Genomic DNA, 23,159 nt, shown 5'->3' on the forward strand with positions numbered 1-23,159 from the left:
TTCTCTATTTGCTGTAAAAGCATAATTGGATGATTGAGAATCAGAGTTAAAAGCTCCACCAGCTGTTATGTCAATGAAATGATCATAACTCTGATCCTTACTACTACTAGATTCTTCCTAGCCCAAAAGAGCTATGTTGCCAAATGAGTAGTCATCTACAACCATCCAAGTCTCTTGTAACTTCTTTTTCTGGTTCAACTCCCTTTCATAGGTCAGGAGTCTACCATGAAGTTGGGTCAGGGTCAGATCTTTGAACCCAACTGAATTTCTGGTTACAAAAGCAATTGTGTCCCATTTTTCAGGAAGTGACCTAAGAAACCTACTGTTTTGGGTTGCTTTAGCAAATTCAACCTTAACAAGTTTTAGTTCACTTATGAGACAGCTAAAACGTTCAAACTGTTGTGTTAGTGATTCACCCTTAGTGTGACAAAAGGTTTCATACTATTGGTTCAAAATTTCCCTGTTATTTTCAATTACTTCTTCAGTCCCACCAAATTGTTCCTTAAGTGCATCCCACAATTCCTTGGCACTGTTACAGTGTAACAGCCCAGCATAAATTTCATTTGGGAGTGCAGACGCAACGATGCTAAATGCCTTGGCATCCAGTTCAATTTTCTAACCTGATCACTATAGTTTTCAATTTTCTTAGGTTCAAAAACTTTTGGATCCTCAGCACTCGACACCATTGGAACATGTGGTCCAAAGACAACCGACTTCCAACATCCGGTATTCTGTTGAGTTAGGATGTGACCCATCCTTCGCTCCCAGATGTTGTATTCAGATCTGACCAACATAGGTGGTTTAAAAAGAGAACCAGTGTTATTAGTGTTATCCTGTGATTGTGTAGCCTTTTTGGTTGTTTTACAGGTACTGAATAATCAACTTTTGTAGTGATTAACCCTTACTCTATTTTTAAACTAAATACTAACAATCGAAAGTATCAACGAATTATGAGCTGAACTTTTACGTCAAAATGATTGTTAGATCAAGTTTGACTGTCCTAGCTCTGATACCAATTGTTAAAATCTGAGTTTCTTTTGATTGTGTTCGTTTGATTAGAATGAAGATGAAACAGAGTTAAATGCAGCGGAATTAAATGAAACAAACTTTCAACACACAATCAATGAGAGAATAAGTTTTAGCAAACATGTTTATCTTGAAATTGAATGATTGTATTTGTTACAAAAATCAATCACAATGCATGCATGCACTAATCTCCCCCTCAGCCTGAGCTCACTTGATTGTTCGTACAAAATGACTTTTGCAAAAGAGCTAATAGAACAGTTCAGGGGTACTGTTCTATTTAGAGTACAGAACAAACCACTGAGCAGCTTTGGCTGACGTCGCCTTGAAAGTGACATCTAACCTCCTAACAACCTCTAACCACTGACTATTACAACCACTGATATCTAAACAACTGATTACAAGTATAATACAAAGAATAAAGTAAACTACTGCTTCTTCATTCCATTGTTATAGCTCCAGCAGTGCTTTGTGTCTTCAGCAGTACTTGAACCATATCAATAGATTGAGCATCAGTGCTTTATATTCAACAGTCTTTAGGGATCAGCAGTTGTTGTGAAGAGCAGTACTTATAGGTCATCAGATGTTAGGGCCACTTTTAAGGGGAAAGATATGATGCAAACAACTGCTTATGATGAATCCACTGATCTGATCCAGTTTTGGCTTTATCAACTGTTCCTTTGTAGGGTTCAATCCCAACAATACGCGTACTTTGAGGGGGAAATATCATACGAGAAGCTGTGTGGTATTGCTATGAAGACGAAAGTCAAGATACTACTAACATCGGTCAAGGGGGAATTTGTTAACACAGAGAAGATGACATCAACAAATACTTGACTGAAGATCGATTGCAGTTGCATTTTCAGCATTCGACAGCAACTGACAAGGGGAAATTTGTTGGTGCAGTTTTTGTGTCCGATGCTGTTGAATAGATTAGATTTAATAGTTAGTGAAACGGTCAAACGAATGTGTATTGACCCGCTCGTTTGAAGTGGTCAAACGAAAGGGTTATTCGTTTGACCGTGTGTGTTTGCAAGTGAATGTGGTGTGGCTATAAATACCACCCCTTAGTTCATTTGCAAAGTGAGAAGGTTTTAGACTTGGGGGAGAGATCACCACTTGGTCTCTCCCCGGATGTATGCTCCTTTGGTATGGTTCGGCTAGCTAGTAATCGGCTCGGTTTGTAATGTTATGCTACCGAATTAATACAAGGAAGTTGTTTTATCCGTCTCTAATCTTTCCGTCTTTGAACATAATCACACACTAATCACGGGTTTCGGTCCGAATCTCGTACTTTCACACTCCACTTTAAATAATATACGCTTTTTTTTCAACTTATTTTTCATTTAATTTGTTTGTCTCTAATAACGCGCATTTGTGAATTAAAAAAGTACTCGAATACATACGTTCGTTAAATTTTTTAACGTTTCGATTTTGATTTTCATATACGTTTGATATAAATTGTTGGTATAGTAAGCTATATTGAGTGTCGGTATCGTGACAAACAAACCTATACCAACATCCATACCGATATCAGGGTGTTATCTTATTTGGTACTGTATTATTTTTTTATGGTTTTCAATCGGTATCCTTTTGGACATATTAGACCTTTATTCGTTTTTAGAGATTTCGATCAATGCATTTATTTTTTTTTAATTTACAAGCTTTTAAAATTTTGTTTCTAAATTTCAATTTTACTCTTGTACTTCAAATAATATATGGATCTAACGAAATTATATTTTTCATTTTATTTTTAAAGAGCTTGGTACGTAGGTATGTTTAATTTTTTTCTTGATATTTCGGCATAAGTTTTGTTGAAACGGAGTTGTTTTCAAAGTAGACTATTTTTTGATATCGTAAACTGTAAGCTATAGCTAGTATCGTAATGAACGAACCGATACCGATATGATGCCATATTATTATTATTTAAATTAGTTTACATGGCTGGCGAATAGGGATTTCGTAGGAATTCCGTCATAAATTGCCAACACATTTCCTACGCATACCAATTCCTATGAATTTCCGACTAATGCATAAAATGAAAATGAATTCTGTGGGAAATCCGTCGGAAAGTTCCGACGCTTTTCCTACGCAAACCAATTTGTCGCTTTTTTGTAACTTTTTTTGTTACAAAACTAAGACCCTTTCTTTTTCGTCGGAATATCGTAGAAAAAGTGTCGCCATTTTCGTTCGTAGGAAATGCGTAGGAAATTTTGGTAGGAATAGTAACAGTTTTCTAGTAGTGTAATGGATTTTAAAATATCTTTTAAACTTTTATTTTCCTCTTATCCATTAGAATTTATGTTTAATTAATTTGTTTTTTTAATAATTTGTGTTTGTTAACTTCCTTAAAAGGAACTTGAAAACCTAGGTAACTAGGTGTGTTTATTTATTTTTTAATCTTCTGGTATAAATTTTATTGAGAATGAAGTTGCATTCGAATTAGATTATTTTTTGGTATCGTATACTATAGAGAGTGCTGGTATTGTGATGAACCAAACCTACGGATATCGGTACTGGTATCAGGGTATTATCTGAATTGGTAACGTATTTGTTTTTATTATTTTCGATCAATTTAAAACATGTGTCAATATCCTACTGGGTATATTTTAACCTTTTCTGTTTTTATGATCTTTGATCATTGTGTTTAGTTTTTGGTTTTTTCTTTTGATTGTCGTAGTAAAACCGACGAATCCCACCACACCATGTGGGGTATTTCACTACTTAATTTTTAAAATACATACCGATCTACCTATAAATTATTATTTTATGGATAGCCTTATGAATTCCTAACATCACTAAATTAATTCTCAATTGCAATACAAGTGAAAAGAAATGACCCATACCTTTCTTCTATATAGGTGAACGTGTGGACCTTAATCATCACTTTTCTTCCAAAGTAAAAGGAAACCCACTCCTATCTTAAAAGTAAAAGCCATAATACATATGAAAAAGAAACATTCAGGTTTTCAATATATTAATTCACGATAGAAATTCAAATGACGATAATCACCTAGATTAGAGAAAAAAACAGCTAGAAAAATTCTTGCAAGTTATTAGGGTGTAGGGAGTGGTTAAACACTTTGGAGTGGCAAACCAAAAAACCGACCAATCAGAGCGCTCCATGTCAATCAGTCAAAAATGTTTAAACTTTGGTGAAAAGTGTTGGCAATGGTTTAGACACTTGGTGAAGTGGTAAACTATTTTTTTTTAAAAAAAGGAAAAAGGTGTGATTGGTTGAGATAGGAATGGACCCCACCCCACCACACACACATTCCCTTCACCGACGCGGTAACCGAACACCGATTTGGCAAACTTGGAAGCGGCAAAGTATGTTGGTGGTGGTGTTTACCGCACGGTAAACGTGTTTGCCGCTTTTTGCCGATCACCACTCCGTATACCCTTACCTTTTGTCTTGCATTCATGCCGGTGTGACATTGGTCACTCAAAAAGAAAGTCACCATTCAAAAAAAAAGTAACTTAAGTTATGGGGTGGTTTTTCTGCGATCAATCAAATCAATGGAGAAGGGGTCTGGCAAAAAAATTGTGAGGGGCCAAACCCCACTTTTTTGTTAACCTTAGAACTTTTACACTATTGGATTGGAGTTGAGGGGGTGCCTTTTCCTCCACTAGGCTTGTCTTGGGTCCGTCCCTAAGTGTGATGATCTAGCATATATTTCCATATATCATACACACAAAAGCCGTCCAGTTTTGTACAGCAATCTGTTGAGAACAAGAGTGCTGTTATTAGTCACTTGTTCTTGAGTGTTTTTAGTGTGTTTTACTAAGAGCATTCGTAGACATTTTTAATGAGAGCTTGAAGGGTTATATGGCGTGCACCAACTTGGGGTTTATTGCTTAGTCTGGACATCACTTTGGAGGGAAGCTATTTTGGTTTCTTTGTCTTCTACAACCAAGCGTTGTGGCAAAAATACCCGTCAAAGGTTGTAATTCTTCTACATCCTATGGTTTGTTTGTATGGTTTAATTAATCTTACAACTAGATCAGTGGCAGACTCATAAATTTTTTTTCCTGGGGGTGTGGATGAGAGGTTCAATCATATTTTCAAGGGGTGCGATTAAGTTTTTGTCTAAAAAATACACAAATGTTCTTTCAAGGGGTGCACCCGTCCGTCCACCCACCAATTAAGGTGGATCCGCCCCTGAACTAGATCCTTGGTGACCTTACAAAAATATTTTTAAAGGTTTTGGGTTTCATGATTTTATTGCTAAAATATGTTTTAACGGCATAAATTCCCAACATGTACAATACCTAGATGACTCAACTCCTACTTCTCCGTAGGAGAAAAAGTAGACATATATGAGTTAACTCCCACTTCTCCGTAGGGAGTAGACATATATGAGTTGTATAGGTGTTCACACTCATTCTAGTTTGTTTACTTGTCTTATCTTTATCTTTACGACTTTACCCATGTTATTAGTTAGTTTACTTGTCTTTCTCTTTATCTTTACCCATGTTATGTTAATTATAGATGTGTTTGGTGATATCTGTGTAATCGCCTTCCATACCCTTTGAATATTTTTAATTGCATTTTTATAAGCACGATCAATGGGGAAGAGGTTAGTACAATAGGTTTGCTACTATTTCTTATGGACTTTTAAGATATTATTATAAAAACTGTTACTCTTTAATATACTCCACAATAAATAATTACAAAATTAGTTCATACAATCATCTAATTAGACATATACACACGAAATGGATGCTCACTCAATGCGGCCACGAACATCACAAGTTTGTTTTTAATTTTCTTGTGTTACAATTTCGTCTCGTATACTAATAATGATATACACCTGTAATATATTAAATATTTATATTATAGGAACGGTACTAGCATCGACATTATAGGAACAACTACTAGTATCACTAAAGGAAAACCAGATCCACTACTGGTAATTTTCTTTTATGGTTTTTGATCTTTGTTTTACATTTGTTGATGTGTTTCAAGGCGTGTCACGAACTTATTTTTTTTAGTTTTCTCTTTCGGTTACTTTAAGAATAGTAATTTACTAGGAATCAAAGCGATAAAGTACCTTTTTTTACTATTATATTAATTTTGAACTTATTTTGTTTTTTTTTTTCTCTTATAACTTTTAAAATATGATCCTTTATAAAATTTTGAATGTACCGCCGAGTTGTGCTTATTTTTATCTACGTCTTAGTATAAATTTATTCAAAACCGCGTTGTAATATACATGTAATCAAAGAATAAAATCAAAGCTACATCACAGTTTAGTTTTTACACACTTTTACCTTTTTATTATTTTTATAATGTATTTTTGATGCTTTATACAATTCTGTATATATCGTTGCCAAGGGCCTATCTTAACTAAGATACAATTGTAGCTTCCGTGTGTTTAATAATATATACAAATAAATAAATGAGTTATATACATATTAGCTCATGTATCGCTTACTTCCATTATTCAATCGATTTTGCCATGTGTTGAGCAGGAGATTGAGCTTTAAACAACTGTGTAGAACTCGACTCCACGTCCTACCTTTCTTCATCGACAAATTTACTTCAGTTGAACATTGAACAAAATGTTTGTGTTTTTTCGTTTTAATCATATTCATTGTGTTTATCGTGTTCATGATATTAATAATGGTAGTCCAAAATTTAAACATTAATCATGAAAATCTGTAGAAATTACTGATAATACAAATATCATACACTCAGTACTTAACAATAAATAGATTTAAACACATTTTCAGTAAGTTTCAGGAGGTGGTTGTCACACAATAAATCAATAGTACTATGGTCTTCTATAATTTAATTCTAAGATGATGAAATCAATACGTAAAAGATGAATTCATATAGTTACCGATGTCCTTTACTTGGCACCACAGTCTACGTGTGTTTGCAGAGAGATTTGTTTGAAACTTGAAGTTTCTTAGTTACCAGGTAATTATATTGCTTCTCTTAATCCTTTGTGTGATAGATTTTTGGCAGTTCTTTTGTGTATATCGATTTGGATATTTTGTTTGGTTTTTCTGTCGAACACACGCCTCACGAGATCCGATGTCTGTTAGGATGTTGATTTCGTTGAGTTGATACATACTTCTTGAATTGTACTAGTGATTGTGTTTATGTGTGTTGCAGTCTCTTGGGTAAGGGCTTTGATAAATAGTTTATATCTTGTGTATATATGAAGTTCATCTAAATTCAAAAGTATATTTATAATCCAAAAGTATCCCTACAATTTAGTAACTTTTCAAAACGGCGTTTAATAAATATTATAATAAAACTAGGTTAGAACCCCGTATATCACACGGTTTGAATAAATATAATTTTATATACTAACTAATAAAATAGTTACATCTTTTAAAAACTCGTGTATCACGATTTGAATAAACACATGTCTTACACGAATAATGTATTCCATTAACACATTTAGTCATCAAGATGTGTTTTCTAACAAAATGAACTTTCAGGTACTATTTACTTATTGTAACATCTCCCTTTATTTTTAATTAGGTTAAAGAGTTGTGTATTACATGGTTTATAACATTTTACTTTGTTTTTTTTATTTATTATTAGGTTAGAAACTTACGTATTACATGATGTTGGATAATCAGCAGAAAAAAAAAAGAAAAAAAATATTTTAGTAAAAAGTATTAAATATATAAAAGATAAGCTGAATATTATGATTTAATAATATTATTTCATTAGAGTGTAAAACGGGATAATAGAATCCTTTATTAGAAGTAGGATTTTAAATCAACCACATGTATAAAAAATATATATATTCTACATGTATTGAATAAATCCTTTTAACGAAACAGTTGATTAAAATAAATATTTTTATTTTAATATGTGATTATCAGTTATCCTTGTCCTTATCATCAAAATATAAAAACAATTAAAACTACCAATTAAATAAAATCTTTATCTTTATAAATATTTAAAACGCTTATAAATTTTTTTAGATTTTAATCTAGAATGAATTTTAGATTTACTCTTAGTTTAGTACCTTCAAAATGATCTCATGTTCGGTTAATAAATATTATAATAAAATTTTGATTTTAGTCTATAGATACTAAACCAAATTATTTTCGTCAATTAAAATCGATTGTATAAATTGCAAATATAAATTTTTTCCCCGCAAGTTAGTGGAAATTTTCAATATTTATTATTAAAATATATGTATTAAAATGACAACACATATATTTCTAGAGATGCACGAGAACTTGTCAAAAACCATTCAAATTCAAAAAAATGTTTTACATTTATTAATATCATTCGAATACACAGTTAAACAATAAATTTACACGTTTAATTTTTCATGTATTTTAAAATAAAAACAATTACACATGTGTAAGTTTGCTATTAAGAATGATTTTAAGAGGAGAGATAAATTATTTAAAAAATTATTTTTTTATGTTGTATTTTCATTATAATGAGGGTTGTATTAACAAAAAAATAATTTGATTGATTTTTTCATGTTTTCATGGTTTTCATTGTATTTTGCGTTCTCAAGATAACCCGCTTCAACATGTTTAAAACATTATTTTTTAACATATTAATATATATTTATGTTCATTAAAAATTTTTATATATTTTTGTACAATTTTATATTTGTTACCAACTCAAAGTTACTATTAATTGTTGAAGATTAAGGATTTAAAAAAGAAATTAAATAAACTGAATATTACATGGAAGAGAAAATATACATTGTACACCGAATAGGGTATATATGTTATGTTGAACAGAAATGTGATATGGCTCAAAAACGTTGGTGTCATTTATTAGCACCAAATTCAAATAGAAGATCACGCGAAAACTCAGGATGTATGTAGATGAATAGGTGCTTGAGGATCGAGAATAAATGAGCATGATAAGTGATATCAAAGAGACATTTGATAGACTTAGTACTAATAAATGTTCTTTTGGGGTGTACGAAGGGAAATTCATGGGGTGGTCTTCACGAGTTTACCTAAGATGGCCCACGAGCCGTTGTGGCTAATATGGCATCCTTAAGATCAATCAAGAATGGTCAACGCGTGAATGACTACATAGTGACCCTCAACATATTTTTGTTAAAGATGGTGGAAATGACTTTGTCTTTCATTGCTACCCTCAAGAAATGTTTAGAGAAAAATAGTTTTTTTTTTTTATAGATGAACAGTTTCTTCTAGACAAACGAAGCGGAAACGACCTTCCAGGACATGAAGAGCCACATCTCTCGGCTACCAACGCTCACCACCCCGACCCTAATGAAATGTTGACGTTATACTTATTGACCTCTTGAAAAGCTTTTGGTGTAGTGCTAGTAAAAGAGGAAAAAAAAAGGGTTCAACCACGCATTTAAAAACTTGAAAACTCGATACCCCCAGATAGAGAAACTAGCCCTTGCCTTGGTGTATGTGTCTAAAAATTGAGTTGGTGTTTCCAAGCACATCCAATACATGTACTAACTGAGCAGCCACTCCCGCAAGTGCTAGATACCGGGAGATCAATGATATTGAATATCAACCCCGAAGTCCCGAACGTGAATCAAATGGAGAATTATGGATAATATCCTATGTCTCACTGAAAGAGCAACATGATTTTTTCCTTGTCAGCCGAGGAAGAAAAGGATTCCATTGCAAACAAATCAAGGTATTGAAGAAACACCAAACTAATATAGTGATTAGTTTGTGGTTAGTGCCTCGATAAATAAGGTTAATTTTATTTGCCCCGTCCAAGCTGTGATGTGAGGATCCTGCAAAACACTAAACATACCATTAAGCTCGTTACAAGGAGGGGAATAGGGGGGTTCTCCTCTAACCACTCTTCGGCGTGAGGATAAGTATATGCTTTGTGGATATAAGTATCTAATTAAGAGTGAGAGAGCAAGGAAGCTGGATCCTTTAAACCTGCAGGTGAAGATCACTATGTATAGCTGGAGTAGTGTGGAAGGGGATGGGCTGATGGGCCTTGGCCTGTAGTCGACAACAAGGAATATCCGTTTTAGACAGTTAGTTGGTGCTTCTGGGCGAGAGGGAAGCTGGCGCATGCTGAATGGATCCACGTGGCCTGATCATTGTTCTTGTTGTCTCGTCTGACATCAGCGGCTAAGTGGAGATCGTGGAGCATATGGTGGCGCACGCTGATTGGTGCCACGTATGCGTCCTTGTGTACCTTCTTATCTCCTGTACGATTGTTAATCGTGGAGCATAATTGGATACAACCTGTTGGATGCTCATTGGTCCACTGCTCTGCCACTTGTACCTTTAGTACTTGTCCTCCGCGTAGCCGGCGCAAGGTCCAGGAAGTGAGGGTTTTCATCCAATGAGCGAAGTGAGAAATCTGGTCTTGTGTTTATCCTGACCCCGTGCGGCCTTGGTTACACCTGATTAGCCGGCGCGAGGTAGGGAATACTACCAAATTAGTCTGGTAAGGGTATGGTCTCTTGCACGACCTGATTGGTCGGCGCAGGATTTGGGACCATACCCCTTCAGGTATGGAAATAACATATGAAATCTGATGATGAAGGATGTGAAGCAAGTTTATTATTAACCAAGCCGAAAGGTATCGAGGTCTCATATACTTAGACTTTGCAAGTTCCAACATTGAGCCAAAGTATGAGGCCCTTATGTCCGGTTTGAAAGTGGCCTCGAAAATGACGATTGATGAATTTGAGGCATGTGTCTAGTGTTTTCAAAATTGGACTGGAACTAAACATGGAAACTAAGGAATGAGATGGTATTCAGACAAGGAGTTCCGAACTACGCAAAGACTTTGGATGAGATAAAATCGATGGCGTATCTTTGGATTAAGAATAGATCTAAAATGGGAATGTTAACATGGGAGGATTGGGGAAGATTTTGTTTTCGCTAGCTGGTGATATATAAGTATGTAATGTACTGGTGAATGCTATGTTTGTAATATTTGGTGGTAGCATCTTGCTACAAATAATAAAATTTTGTCGGCCGTTCAAAAAAAAACTAAACATGCAACGGTCCAATTAGGTGTATTAAACTGTTTCCCATTTGAACCGGGTGGTTTACCGGTTTGACCGGTGAACCAGGTGGTCGAATATTTAAGTCTTCATATTTTATTCATACTTTTGGGTTTTTTTAACATTTTTTCTTTCAAAATCTAATTTATTGTTAATTTAGAACCTGTGACTCCATATTTTATTAATATAACTCATATTTTGTTTTGTAATAGATATATGTATTAAGTCTTAATTATTATATTTTATGACAACATCCGTTGGCAAAGATGGTTATGGTCTGACCTAGTTTTAGTAACATTGCATATGTGGATTCCATGTTGATAGCGAATCAAATCAAATATGCATACTAGGCAAAATAAGACTCTATGAAGCATTGATCAAAGAATTCATGTCTTGCATGGTCTAAAACATCGCGGAGCCAACATAAGAAGGCACATGCCCTGAGCTAGCTAGCTTTGGTTGTGTTTAGCCTCCTGGCTAGGAAGTCTTTGATCAACGTGGAGGTGTCGTACTTGAACATAATCTTCCAAACCACCTTGTGAGACACAACGTTAAATATTTGGAGGGAAAGCTAGCATTAGAATAAAAATGTGATAACATCTGGCCTCTCTCGTAACACCAATATTGTCCGATTTGCTTACAAGAAGTTCATGGATCTGTTTTTGGTTAGCCAACAAGATACTTCTTGGAGAACGCCTTTAAGGGTACAACTCCCTCCTGGCATGATTAACTATCGACTTCTCATCTCATCTCACCCACAGCCATTAGACCAAAAAGAATTGATGATACCTTATAAACCCAACATCTTACCTATCATTAGATGATATTGAATTTTCATAGTTTGGACTCATAATCCTCTAAGAGGCTTGCCCAATATGCCAAACAGGAATTGTAACACCATAGGCAAATCCCACATTGGTAGTGGACATAAGAGTTGCTAGGTTCATAAAGGATGTCAAACATCAAATATCATCAATACTTTTGGGCATGACAATTGTGGATGAGAGGAGAACTTCCTGGTAAATGTGCTTAGGTAGGAGTAAACCAAGACCAATGACATGGGAAGTGCCCACCTAGGAAACCAAAAACAAGTACCAGGGCTTCTTTTGGGCGCAAAGTAGATAATATTGGTGACAGGAGAGCCTAAATGATACAAATGGAACCAGAACACTCATGTCGTTTGGGATGGTCGGGCAAACCATCAACGATGATTATTCCCTAGGGTGTTCACAGGGATACTTTAGGAAAGTCCAATATCCCTGATTAACTAGGGCGGTGGGGCAAAGCTAATCGGGGATGATGAGTCCATAAGGGGGAGGGTGATTGCAACACCCTAACCAAATTCCACGTCAGTCGTGGACTAGAGAGATATCGAGTTCATGAGTAATCCATGACGTCAAATATCATTAAGGCGTTTTAGGTGATCTCCTAGGAATCCTCTTCCAAGCAAAGAGACCCAAATTAGTGAGCTCCTTGTAGTTGGCAATATTAGTTGTATTAAAGACCGAATGTTACACCGCTTATTTAGCATTGGTTCTTGGCTGCTCTTAAAAGTGCAATCGTACTGCAAGAATATTGTTCATGCATTCTAACAAGGTAAAGTATCGCCGAAGTATTATAGCTCTTTCTTCATATTGTAACATGTCAGACGAATAACTTATTATCATGGCTTGTCATTTTACGTGCTCATCATCCCACCTTCCATACATACTTTTAAATACTCAACCAGGTCAGATACTATAGTCATTCCCTAGCCTTTTGATTCATGTTGTAGATTGTCACCTGATGTTGTTGTGGATAAGAAGTTGGTTAGTGGAATAAATGCTACAAGAAGCTTTTGGTTCATTTAAAGAACAATTAATTTACTGATGCTACATGGGAAATTGGAAACGAGCTACAACTTCGTTTTCTAGACTTCAATACTTGAGGTCAAAGATGTTTTATCACGATAAGAAATATGGGGGTTAGGAACGTGAATTTCCATTTATTTATGCATGTTCATTTTTTATTAGTATGTTTCATTAGATTTTATTAACTGGCTTTACTTATGTCCATGAGTGTTGTTAAGTAGGCAAGTAGTGGGTAAGCTATGATCCTTGTATTTAATTCACGCACTTGTCTATCTTGTTCTTTATGCAACAAAGTATAACTTTCCTTTTCATGGCTTTCTTAATACTCTTTCATTGCTATTTGGTTTTATCGTAACACATTGGATGCAAAAAAGTTAGAGACTTTAGAGTCTATATATTTGGTTACTGCATGGCATCTATCTAATAAGTGTGAACTACAGGATATAAAGAACAAATGAATTATTGCAATTAGATCAAAACATAAACACGGATCAAAGGTTAAACAATGATATCGAATAAGACATAAACACAGATAAAAGGTTAAACAATGATATCGATCAAAACAAAAATACTAAACAATGATATCTAATAATTTTCGTTTGCAATTTTAATATTTTACATCCATTTCCTTTTGTAAAAAAATGTGTACTTTATAACTTCAACTTTGAATTCCTACCAACTGTGAATAGGCTAAGCGTACATTATAACGAAGCATGAGGACAATACTAAAGTTTGATAAAGAGGATAAAGTGGGAAAAAAGCTTTTTCATCCAGAGGACCGATTCATCACGCAGTGGAATAAAACTTTCTTATTATGTTCTGTGGTAGCATTGTCTTTGGATCCTGTATTCCTATATATTCCTATAATCAATGGCAAGAAGAAATGCCTTGATATGGACCGAACTTTGGCAATTGTTGTATGTGTTCTTCGTTCCATTGCTGACATATTATATGTATTTCACATCATTATCATGTTTCGGACCATGTGCCTTACTCCTTCTAACTTTGAATTTGGAAGAGGAGAATATATAGATAAACCTCGCTATGTGGCAAAACATTATCTAAAGTCTTATTTCATCATGGATATATTAGCTGCACTTCCCCTTCCACAGGTATGTCAGCTTTTTATTCTTATATTCCTTGTCATATTACAATAATATTATATAACCTTATGTAATCTTTGATACTTAAAATACACCTATAAGATATTTATGAATGGATTTAAGTGAGATAGTGACCGAAGAGGTGCAACTTGTTGTGATTCAAGGCATAGCGAAAACCAACACACAATGCACAAATGAATTAAACATGCAGAAACATAAAAAGTAAAAGCACACGATATAAGGCGGTTCAGTCACAGCGTGTGACCTACGTCCATGACTACAACTAGGGTTTTCTTATTCAGCTTATACCAAGATTACAATTACATATGAGGGTATTGATAGGTATATAAGTAGAGCTAATTACTTGGTAAACAAGAAACATATTTTGGCCCCTTAATTATAAATTAAAACCGACCCATCTCTTAGTCCACCATAGCACCCAAGACCATTATATGAGCCCACACCCGTAAAGCCTTCATAACCCAACAATCTCTTACTTCAAGGCTTTGCAGTATCCAAAGAACTTGCATCCAAGCAACACTGTATCAGTCGTTCCAATAATCTTCATAAATAAGTCCTCTTGGCCTTAGTTCCCAAGAACAAGTTATGACTTTATAAATTAAATCCAGTCATACTCCCTTAGTTGTAGTGTTCCCACGTTGAAGCTCCCCCAAGATCCAACTTACCATTCATACAAGACCAAGTCGTGGCTAACCCCACCACTTACCCATTTTCTATCTCAATTTTGGCATGCACAATCTGTCAGATCTAGAGATACATGAGAGATATATCTAGGACCATCCACACTCACCAATCATTCCCCAGGAGGGAATTTTTCACTTGGAATCTTGATCTTCAAAACCCAAAGGCTATTTGGAACTTAAGTTTGAACACGGCGTGTGTTCTCACTCTTACCAAATCACCTGATTGGTTAAAACCTTGTAATTCATTTAACTTGAATCCCCATAGCTCCAGGCTTCCCGTTTGCAAAATAAACTCTCACAACACCAGATTCAACGAACCAGACTTCGTCATGCTTGATCGAGATGATCATACTTCCCTTAGTAGGTACCTCAACCATATACGATGTTCCACGTTTCTTACCACGAGCAATAACCCAATTACCATCTATCAATTTCCATTTACGACCACCAAACATTACATCTGGTCCATGTTCATCAAATTGATCGACATTAATAAGCTTTGTCTTCAGACCTAGAATCATCCTAGCATTCTTCAATTCCATGTAGTTCGATATGGAGTTTTCAAATTGATATCTCCCATGCCCGTTACTTGAAGAATCTCTATATTCGCTAATCGTACCTTTCCAAGTCACCATGTTTTAGATTCATCACTTGTTCTCCGTTGTGCGTGGCATGAAATAAAGCTCCTAAATCCATGACCTAAGAATCCCCAGCAAAACTATTCAAATATTTCTTCTTTGCCTTTAGACACTAACTCCTAACATGCCCCACCTCGTTGCAGCTACAACACTTTAAACTTTTTCGAGATCTAGACGATCTATTTCCCCGACACTGTCCCTTCTATTCCTTCTACTTCTACCAACATGAAACATCTTTGAAGAAGATGATCCATATTGATTCCTGTGTCTGATATCCTTGCCAAGGTCCAAATCTCTAATCCCTTTAAATGTCATAGCATTTGTTCCACAAAACTTGTAACAACAATAACTATCACGGACCAGCTATCAAGCAATAACTCAAGCAATAATACATCTTGAATCCCATCACTGAATTTAATTCCCATAGAGCTTAACATGGACATAAGTGAATTCAGATTGTTAATGTGTTCCGTCACTAAGCTCCCTTCTTTCATCATTGTCATAACCAACTCCTTCATCAAGAATACTTTATTATCAACGGACAGTTTCTCATACGTTTTTGATATAGCCAACAGCGTACCACGAGTCGTGGCTTTTTTCATGATGTTAAATGCAACATTCTTCATCAAAGACAACATAATAACCGCTCTGGCTTTCTTGTCCTTTGATTCCCAATCGGTTTCTCTAGCATTATCCGTTTTCTTCGGATTATCCTCTAGTACCACATCCAAGTTTATTAGACAGATCAATGCTTCTAATTGCATTTGCACCAACTGAAATCAGAATTGTTGAACTTAATAATGTGTACCTTCCCGTCTTCAACCATCACAATAGCAAACAAGAAGAAGATCAAGACAATGAATAGACACATTAATGGCATATATGAGCCTAAACTTGACGTATGTTTTACTAAATGCTAGCAATTAAACTGATGCGCTCTTGCAAAAACCTTGCAGACAAATCAAAACCTCAATGCTGAACTTCACAAGACCCGATTCCTCAAACCCCAGTTGATTAATAACAGTCAAACAAGAACTCAGAAAAAAAAACCCTATCCTTAACCTAATAAACTTACTTCAAACTGGCGACTAACGAATTAAACACGTGGAAATAGAAAAAGATAAAAACAAACGACAATAGAACGTGATTCGGTCTTGGTGGGTGACCTACATCCACGACCGCATTTAGAAATTTCTTATTCAGCTCATACCAAGATTATAATTACATATCAAGGTATTTATAGGTAAATAACTAGGCTAATTACTTGGTAAACAGGAAACATAATTAGGGCCTTTAACTATTTTTTAGAACCGGCTCATCCCTTTTATTTCCTCCCAATCGACTGAAACATCCAAGACCACCATATGAGCTGAACCCCATAAAGCCTTCAGAACCCAACATAGCTGCGCATACAAATCCATCAAAGAGGAATAAAGAATATTATTTTGATTTTTTTTTCATTTATAGATGCTGTTAGCTTATGATGTAAAAAACAGAAACAAACATTAATTTTTTTTTCTTAAAAATTCATGAACGTTATAAAATGTCCAACCAAAACTATACAGACCATATACAAAGACCGTACACATTACAACATAATAAGAACAAGCTACAGACCAAAAAACTGCACCAACACCTTTAACTATTTTTTAAAACCGACTCATCCCTTTTATTTCCTCCCAGTCGACTGAAACATCCAAGACCACCATATGAGCTCAACCCCATAAAGCCTTCATAACCCAACATAGCTGCGCACACAAATCCATCAAAGAGGAAATAAGAATATTATTTTGATTTTTTTCATTTATAGATGCTGTTAGCTTGTGATGTAAAAAACAGAAACAAACATTCATTTTTTTTTCTTAAAAGATCACGAACGTTATAAAATGTCTATTATATAATATATTTATGATTTATGATGCGTGTGTGCAGTTTGTAGTTTTTGTAATCATCAATAGTCTAGATGGGCCATCCTCAGTTTCGAAGGAAAATCTATTGAAATTCATCATCTTCTCTCAGTATTTCCTTCGAGTTATACAGACTTCCTTGTTCTATCAGAAAGTGACCAAAACTTCTGGTTTCGTCATTGAAAAAGCATGGGCTGGAGCTGCTTTTAACTTCTTTCTCTATGTGCTTGCTAGCCATGTAAGTATTATTTCATCTAGTCCAAGTTATAATACAAAAAAAGATATATGCTTCGTGAAAAATATATATATGTTGGATCTTTTCTTTTTCTCTAGATGAATATCCCATGTATTTTTCTCAATTTAGAATTTATCCACAATCTACCTAGCAAAATATGAATGCTCCATAAATATATATTTTTTTTGGAGTTTTCCTTTACTCCATGAATTCCATGCAATGTCTGGATGGAAAAAGGTCAATATAAAATGTGTGAGACTAAATCTTCAAGATTGCTTGGTGTGGGTCAGTCACAGAAAAAAAAACAAAAGAAAAAAAAAGAAACAATAAAGATTTATTGATGTTATTAAGAAATTTATGCATTTTATTCTACTAATGGCAACAAAGATTTTTATTTGTAAACAGGTGGTTGGAGCCCTTTGGTACTTGTTTGCAATAGAAAGTGAAATGAGATGCTGGCGTAGTGCATGTAAAAGGCATAAATGTAACTCAAATTATTTATATTGCGGAAAAGACCATGTGAAAAATTACGGATTCCTCAAAACTTCATGTCCACTTCTTGAAAGGAATGATATTAAAGATTCAACAAACTTTGATTTTGGCATATTCCTTGATGCTCTTCAAATTCGTATTTTAGAAACGAGGGACTTTCGGCAGAAAATTTTGTATTGTTCGTTGTGGGGTTTGCAAAGCCTAAGGTTAGTACTCACAATGTATCTTATATCAATCTGCGAACTTCAATGATGCACATTTTTCTTGGAGAGGCATCTAAATGAGCTAGAGAATTAACAAAAAATTGATTTATAAACAAGCTCTTTAGCAATTAAAATCAGTGTGATGAGCTTTTGGTTCGTATGGTTATAAGTAGATCAAAGTTCAATCATGAAAATAATAAAGGTTTGGCATATCATCCTTAAGCTTAATAAATGTCCTCTTTGGATACAGCTCTCTTGGTCAAGGTCTTAAAGCAAGCACATTCTATGGGGAAATTCTTTTTGCTGACTTTGTTGCTGTCATTGGGTTGGTTCTCTTTGCTTTGCTGATCGGCAATATGCAGGTTAGTTAATTTACCTATTTATTGTTCATGTTTCATTGTTCTTAGGTTTGGTTACTATCTAGAAAACCTTAATTCCATTCTTTACTCCAATTACGAGCCATTGCTATTTTGGAGAATATGCTATCTTGGATCCTAATCCAAAATAAAGTAAAATTATGGTCCCAAAGTAAATCCTAATCCAACTTCTATGTATACAACCCCTATGTAGTTATAGATATCGGTGACAAATTTCAGATTCCTCAAAACTTCATGTCCTCTTCTTGAAAGGAATGATATTAAAGATTCAACAAACTTTGATTTTGGCATATTCCTTGACGCTCTTCAAACTCGTATTTTAGAAACGAGCGACTTTCGCCAGAAAATTTTGCCAAACAGTGATAGTTTACTCAAGAATAATTGCCAAATGTGTTTAATAAGGTACTTGGGCAGGATCTATTTGTTGGAAACCTAACTAATCAAGAAATCCTTAAGGTTTCTATATTTGGTATTTTATTATTATGTAATTTAAGAAAGTCAAAGATGTAAAAATCAAACCGGTTAGATTAGTTGACGATGATAACCGCCAAAACTCAGAGGTATAAATACCCTTCTCATGTACGTCGATTGTGTGTGTGAATATATTGTGTGTTTTGGTGTGTGTATATTTTGGTATTCACCATGTTCTTCACGGGTCTGCACGACCATGTGCAGAACCCATATTCGTTCCATCCAAATCTTTCCAATTGATCATTAATCCTGGGCAATACAATTCAGTTTGTTAAGATCAAGGCTGGGGGTCATGAGGATTTGAATTAAATGGGGACATTAAAATTTAAATTAAAATATTGGATAGTTGTTAATAGCAGTTGGAGTCATGTAGTCAAGCATCGGAGTCATGGAGTTATGAATGTTCTGGAAAGGACGATTTAAGTCTTTAGAGTCGTTAGGAAATTGGGCCGTGCGTTACTGAAAGTTTGTTTAATCTATTTCCTAGCTTATATTAACATTATGTAAGCAGTAGCAAGTAATATAATATAGTGAACCAGTTCCAACAATACTTGTGTATTAGACTGTGATATTCCAACAATAATCAACAAAATACATAGCCAGAATATAACGAATTCATGAGCTAATATTAGTTGAACACATGGACTGTTTCTATGGTTACAGAAATATTTGCAGTCTTTGTCAAACCTGACTCACAGAATGGAAGAGATGAAAGAAAAATGGCGAGAAGCAGAGGATCTCATGTCACACATGTCACTCCCTGACGCGTTGAGGCAACGAGTTAGGAGAGACAAGCAGTACAAATGGAAAATAACGCTTGGTGTGGAGTTAGATACCTTTTTCCGAGACCTTCCACAGGATTTAAGAAGGGACATAAAACGTCATCTTTGCTTAACTTTACTAAAGAGAGTGAGACGCATCTTCTTTACACAGCATTAGTGACTTCATATTAAATTTTGTTAAACCAGGATTCAATTTCTTACCACATGTGCAGGTGCCAGTTTTTAAACAAATGGATGATATATTATTGGATGCTGTGTGTGACAGACTAAAGCAAGTTCTTTATACACAGAATAGCTTCATAGTGCGCAGAGGTGAGCCCGCTAGTGAAATGCTTTTCATCACACGTGGCGAGGTAGAGGTAGAACGCTATATAACCGACGAAGGAACGTTTGCCTACTTTAATGCTCGCAACCTCAAGGCTGGTGACTACTTTGGAGAAGAACTTCTCACATGGGTTTCAGATCCTAGAAGTCAACTTCCGTTTTACACTAGAACAGTCCAAGCACTTACAGATGTTCAAGCTTTTGCTCTAGTGGCCGACGATCTTTTATTCGTTGCATCACAGTTCAGTAGTTTCCATAGTAGGCGTGTCCAATATGCTTTTAGGTAGTCACAGAATAGAATAAAAGTTCAATACCCATTATTGATATTCTATATAAATTTAAAACTTCTCAATTTTGTATTCGATTTCAGGTTCTGCTCACAGCAGTGGAGAACTTGGGCAGCCTGCTACATACAGACTGCATGGCGGACACACTGTAAAAGGAAGCGTGAAAAAATGTATAATGCATAATTAAGTTTCTTTAGGTAAAGTTATTCTCCCTTTACATGTTTAGATATAGATGGGGGGTGCCTTTCATCAACAGATGAACCAATCTTAAGTTTTGAGCTCACTTGAGGTCATATGCTAGCCACACTTCATAAATCATTTTATCTTTTGTTTCAAAGGTGATAGGTTGGAAACTTGATGAACCATTTTAGTTCAATATTATTAAGAACTTAACCTTAAGTATTGTCCTACTTCTAGCACTCTAGCATCTAGCCACACTTGATCGACCATTTTAGTTCGATCTTATTAGCAACTTAACTTTGAGTTCTCTCCCAACAATTCTAGATCATGGTTTTTAGCACTCTAGCATCTGCTATCCACATGACTTAATCAACCATTTTAGTTCAATATTATTGGCAACTTAAGCTTATGTTTTGTCCTTACTTCTAAATCATGGTTTTTTAGTGCTCTAGCATCTGGCCAGAGTTGACGAACCAGTTTAGTTCGATATTATTAGCCAGTGGCGAAGCTTGACAATGAAGACGGAGGGTTGAAAACGTATATACCCAAAAATTCTATAGAACCGGGAGGTCGAAAACGTATATACCCAAAAAATTTTATACGAAAACTACATATATAACACTACTGAGCGAAAAGTTCGGGGGTCGGGCACCCCTCCTTCAAAATCATGAATGTTTTTTAGCACTTTAGCATCTAGCCACACTTGATGACATTTTAGTTCGTATTATAGCAACTTAACCTTAAGGCGAGCTTTACTGAGCATGATGATGATTATAGTAACTTAACCTTAAGGTATGAGCTCATTTTTTCAATCTTCTGTTTCAGATGATGGACGGCATTTGATGATCAAGACAAGATAAATGTAATTAGGTCCATTCATTCAGCATTTGGTTTCCTTAGTAAATAATTTATTATGTTTTCTATGACCTTAACATGGTTAACATGGTGTTTATCCAGCTACGGTATTTTAACACTATTTTGTTATTTAGAAGTTACCTCATTAGAATGTTTTATTTAGGATTAAGGGCAGGTAACTCACTCGGGGAACTGGGATTTTAGACAATGGCAAACACGGGTCGCGTCAAAACAATTTTATTAAATCATAGGAAACCTGATTTTTTTTCTTGGACTACTAGTAAAATTTAAAATGTCTTTAGGCCTACTATTAAATTTGAGATCTTTTGAGGCCAATAAACATAATTAAACAGGCCCATAACATTTTATTTAAGAAAATAGAAAATTTTCGTAGACCAAAGTTATCTAGGGCTTTGGGTTCCCCCTCCAGTAACCCACTGTCAAAATACATTGATTCAAAGACAAAAAACTTTATTCAGACTAAATCACTCAGAAACAAGAATATAACAAATCTACAACAAACGTAAGAAATCTCACACTATTCTCACTAGCAGATCATCAACACAATGATCTGCACACTCTTAGACTACTGGTCTGATACACGAGATCTAACTAGAGCAGATGAAATCTATGAAAGTGTAATCCTAGGAGAGAGAATACAGAGACTACAGAGAAAATATCTTTTTGTTGAATGATGAGTTCATCATATAAGATCCACATGAGAGTTATTCGAAGTGTTAGGTCAGAACACGATTCACATGAACACTAGAACAATATGCAGCAAGCTCACACACTCTAAATCACAAGAACAAGAACACAAGATATATAGTGGTTCGGTCTAATCTGACCTACATCCACTCCACAACTAGTTCTTCCTTTTGTATTAGGTGCTCAAACTGTTACAGTATATGAATGAGAAGTATTTATAGGGGTTACAATTGGGTTACTAAATATAATAATGAGATATACTTCAGGAGTAGTAATATCTCGGGTATTAGTCTAGAGAAGGACTAATTCCTGTTGGTACAGTTTTGTGTCTGTCGCTTGTTCTTATTACGTTGTAATTTGTACGGTCTTTATTTACGGTATGTATAGTTTTGGTCGAGTCGGCCAAGTCAAGATATCCTTCTATCTTGACTTAGCACGATGTTTACTTTGTTAGCATTGTAAAACAGTTTGCATGTGTGCAACTGTTAGTTGTTTATGTGTTTTGATCTTATTGTATGCTGCAAGTTATGTCTGTGTATAGGGTCCCCACGAAGAACCCCTATTCTTCGTGGGATTACATATTTCACGAACAACAGGTCTTTATCAGGTTTGTTCACCACGAAGAACCATTCTTCGGGGTGATGGATTATTTACTGAAATGGTCCATGAAGAACCTATTCTTCGTGGGGCCTGAAGGTTGTTCGTGAGCCCAGTAACCTTCTTCGTAGGGTTACTGGGTGTTGGGCCTATATAAACAGACACTTGCTCCTCATTTCAGTAAGAGAGTCCCTGAGAGTTGAAAGCACTGTGTGTATGTGTTGTACTGATTCTCTTCACATAATCTAAGATTGTGAATCTTTGGTTACTTGTGTTTTCCATTTCTTTGCTTCGGTTTGCATAACTACGTGGATTCCGCACTCGTATTTGTGTTAACAAACAAGGAAGTAGGTTATCTTGATCCTCCAAGTGGACCTACAAGTGGTATTAGAGCTTTGGCTCTCTTCCTTGTTTAAAACCAAGCAAAACTTTGTGTTTGAGCAAGTTGTAAAGTTTCT

The 23,159-nt window shown here is 35.1% G+C and overlaps 2 protein-coding genes across 5 annotated transcripts in view; one reads left to right on the forward strand and one right to left on the reverse strand.

The window, feature by feature from the left end:
- The first annotated feature begins 4,546 nt into the window (after positions 1-4,546).
- Positions 4,547-21,541, forward strand: LOC110926513 (probable cyclic nucleotide-gated ion channel 10). Of its 4 annotated transcripts, XM_035986504.1 has the most exons (10): positions 4,631-4,967; positions 5,867-5,936; positions 13,528-13,950; positions 17,216-17,428; positions 17,831-18,123; positions 18,371-18,482; positions 19,632-19,877; positions 19,963-20,357; positions 20,445-20,558; positions 21,367-21,541. In XM_035986504.1, the coding sequence occupies exons 3-9, from the start codon at positions 13,552-13,554 to the stop codon at positions 20,542-20,544; spliced, it is 1,758 nt and encodes a 585-aa protein (XP_035842397.1). In that variant the 5' UTR covers positions 4,631-4,967; positions 5,867-5,936; positions 13,528-13,551; the 3' UTR covers positions 20,545-20,558; positions 21,367-21,541. The 4 variants fall into 4 exon arrangements, with proteins under 4 accessions (XP_022025979.1, XP_035842397.1, XP_022025980.1 ...); XM_022170287.2 differs by lacking the exon at positions 5,867-5,936 and having other exon boundaries at positions 4,547-4,967; XM_022170288.2 differs by lacking the exons at positions 4,631-4,967; positions 5,867-5,936 and adding an exon at positions 6,347-6,949.
- The window catches only part of LOC110922502 (non-specific lipid-transfer protein), a 37,389-nt gene continuing 31,175 nt past the window's right edge, over positions 16,946-23,159 (reverse strand). The window contains exon 7 of the mRNA XM_035986506.1: positions 16,946-17,031. Within this exon, the coding sequence (XP_035842399.1) occupies positions 17,016-17,031 (16 nt within the window). The 3' untranslated portion in view covers positions 16,946-17,015. The remainder of the gene's footprint in view (positions 17,032-23,159) is intronic.

This window comes from Helianthus annuus, chromosome 17 (assembly GCF_002127325.2).
Source record: "Helianthus annuus cultivar XRQ/B chromosome 17, HanXRQr2.0-SUNRISE, whole genome shotgun sequence".
In the NCBI taxonomy this organism is placed as follows: domain Eukaryota; kingdom Viridiplantae; phylum Streptophyta; class Magnoliopsida; order Asterales; family Asteraceae; genus Helianthus; species Helianthus annuus.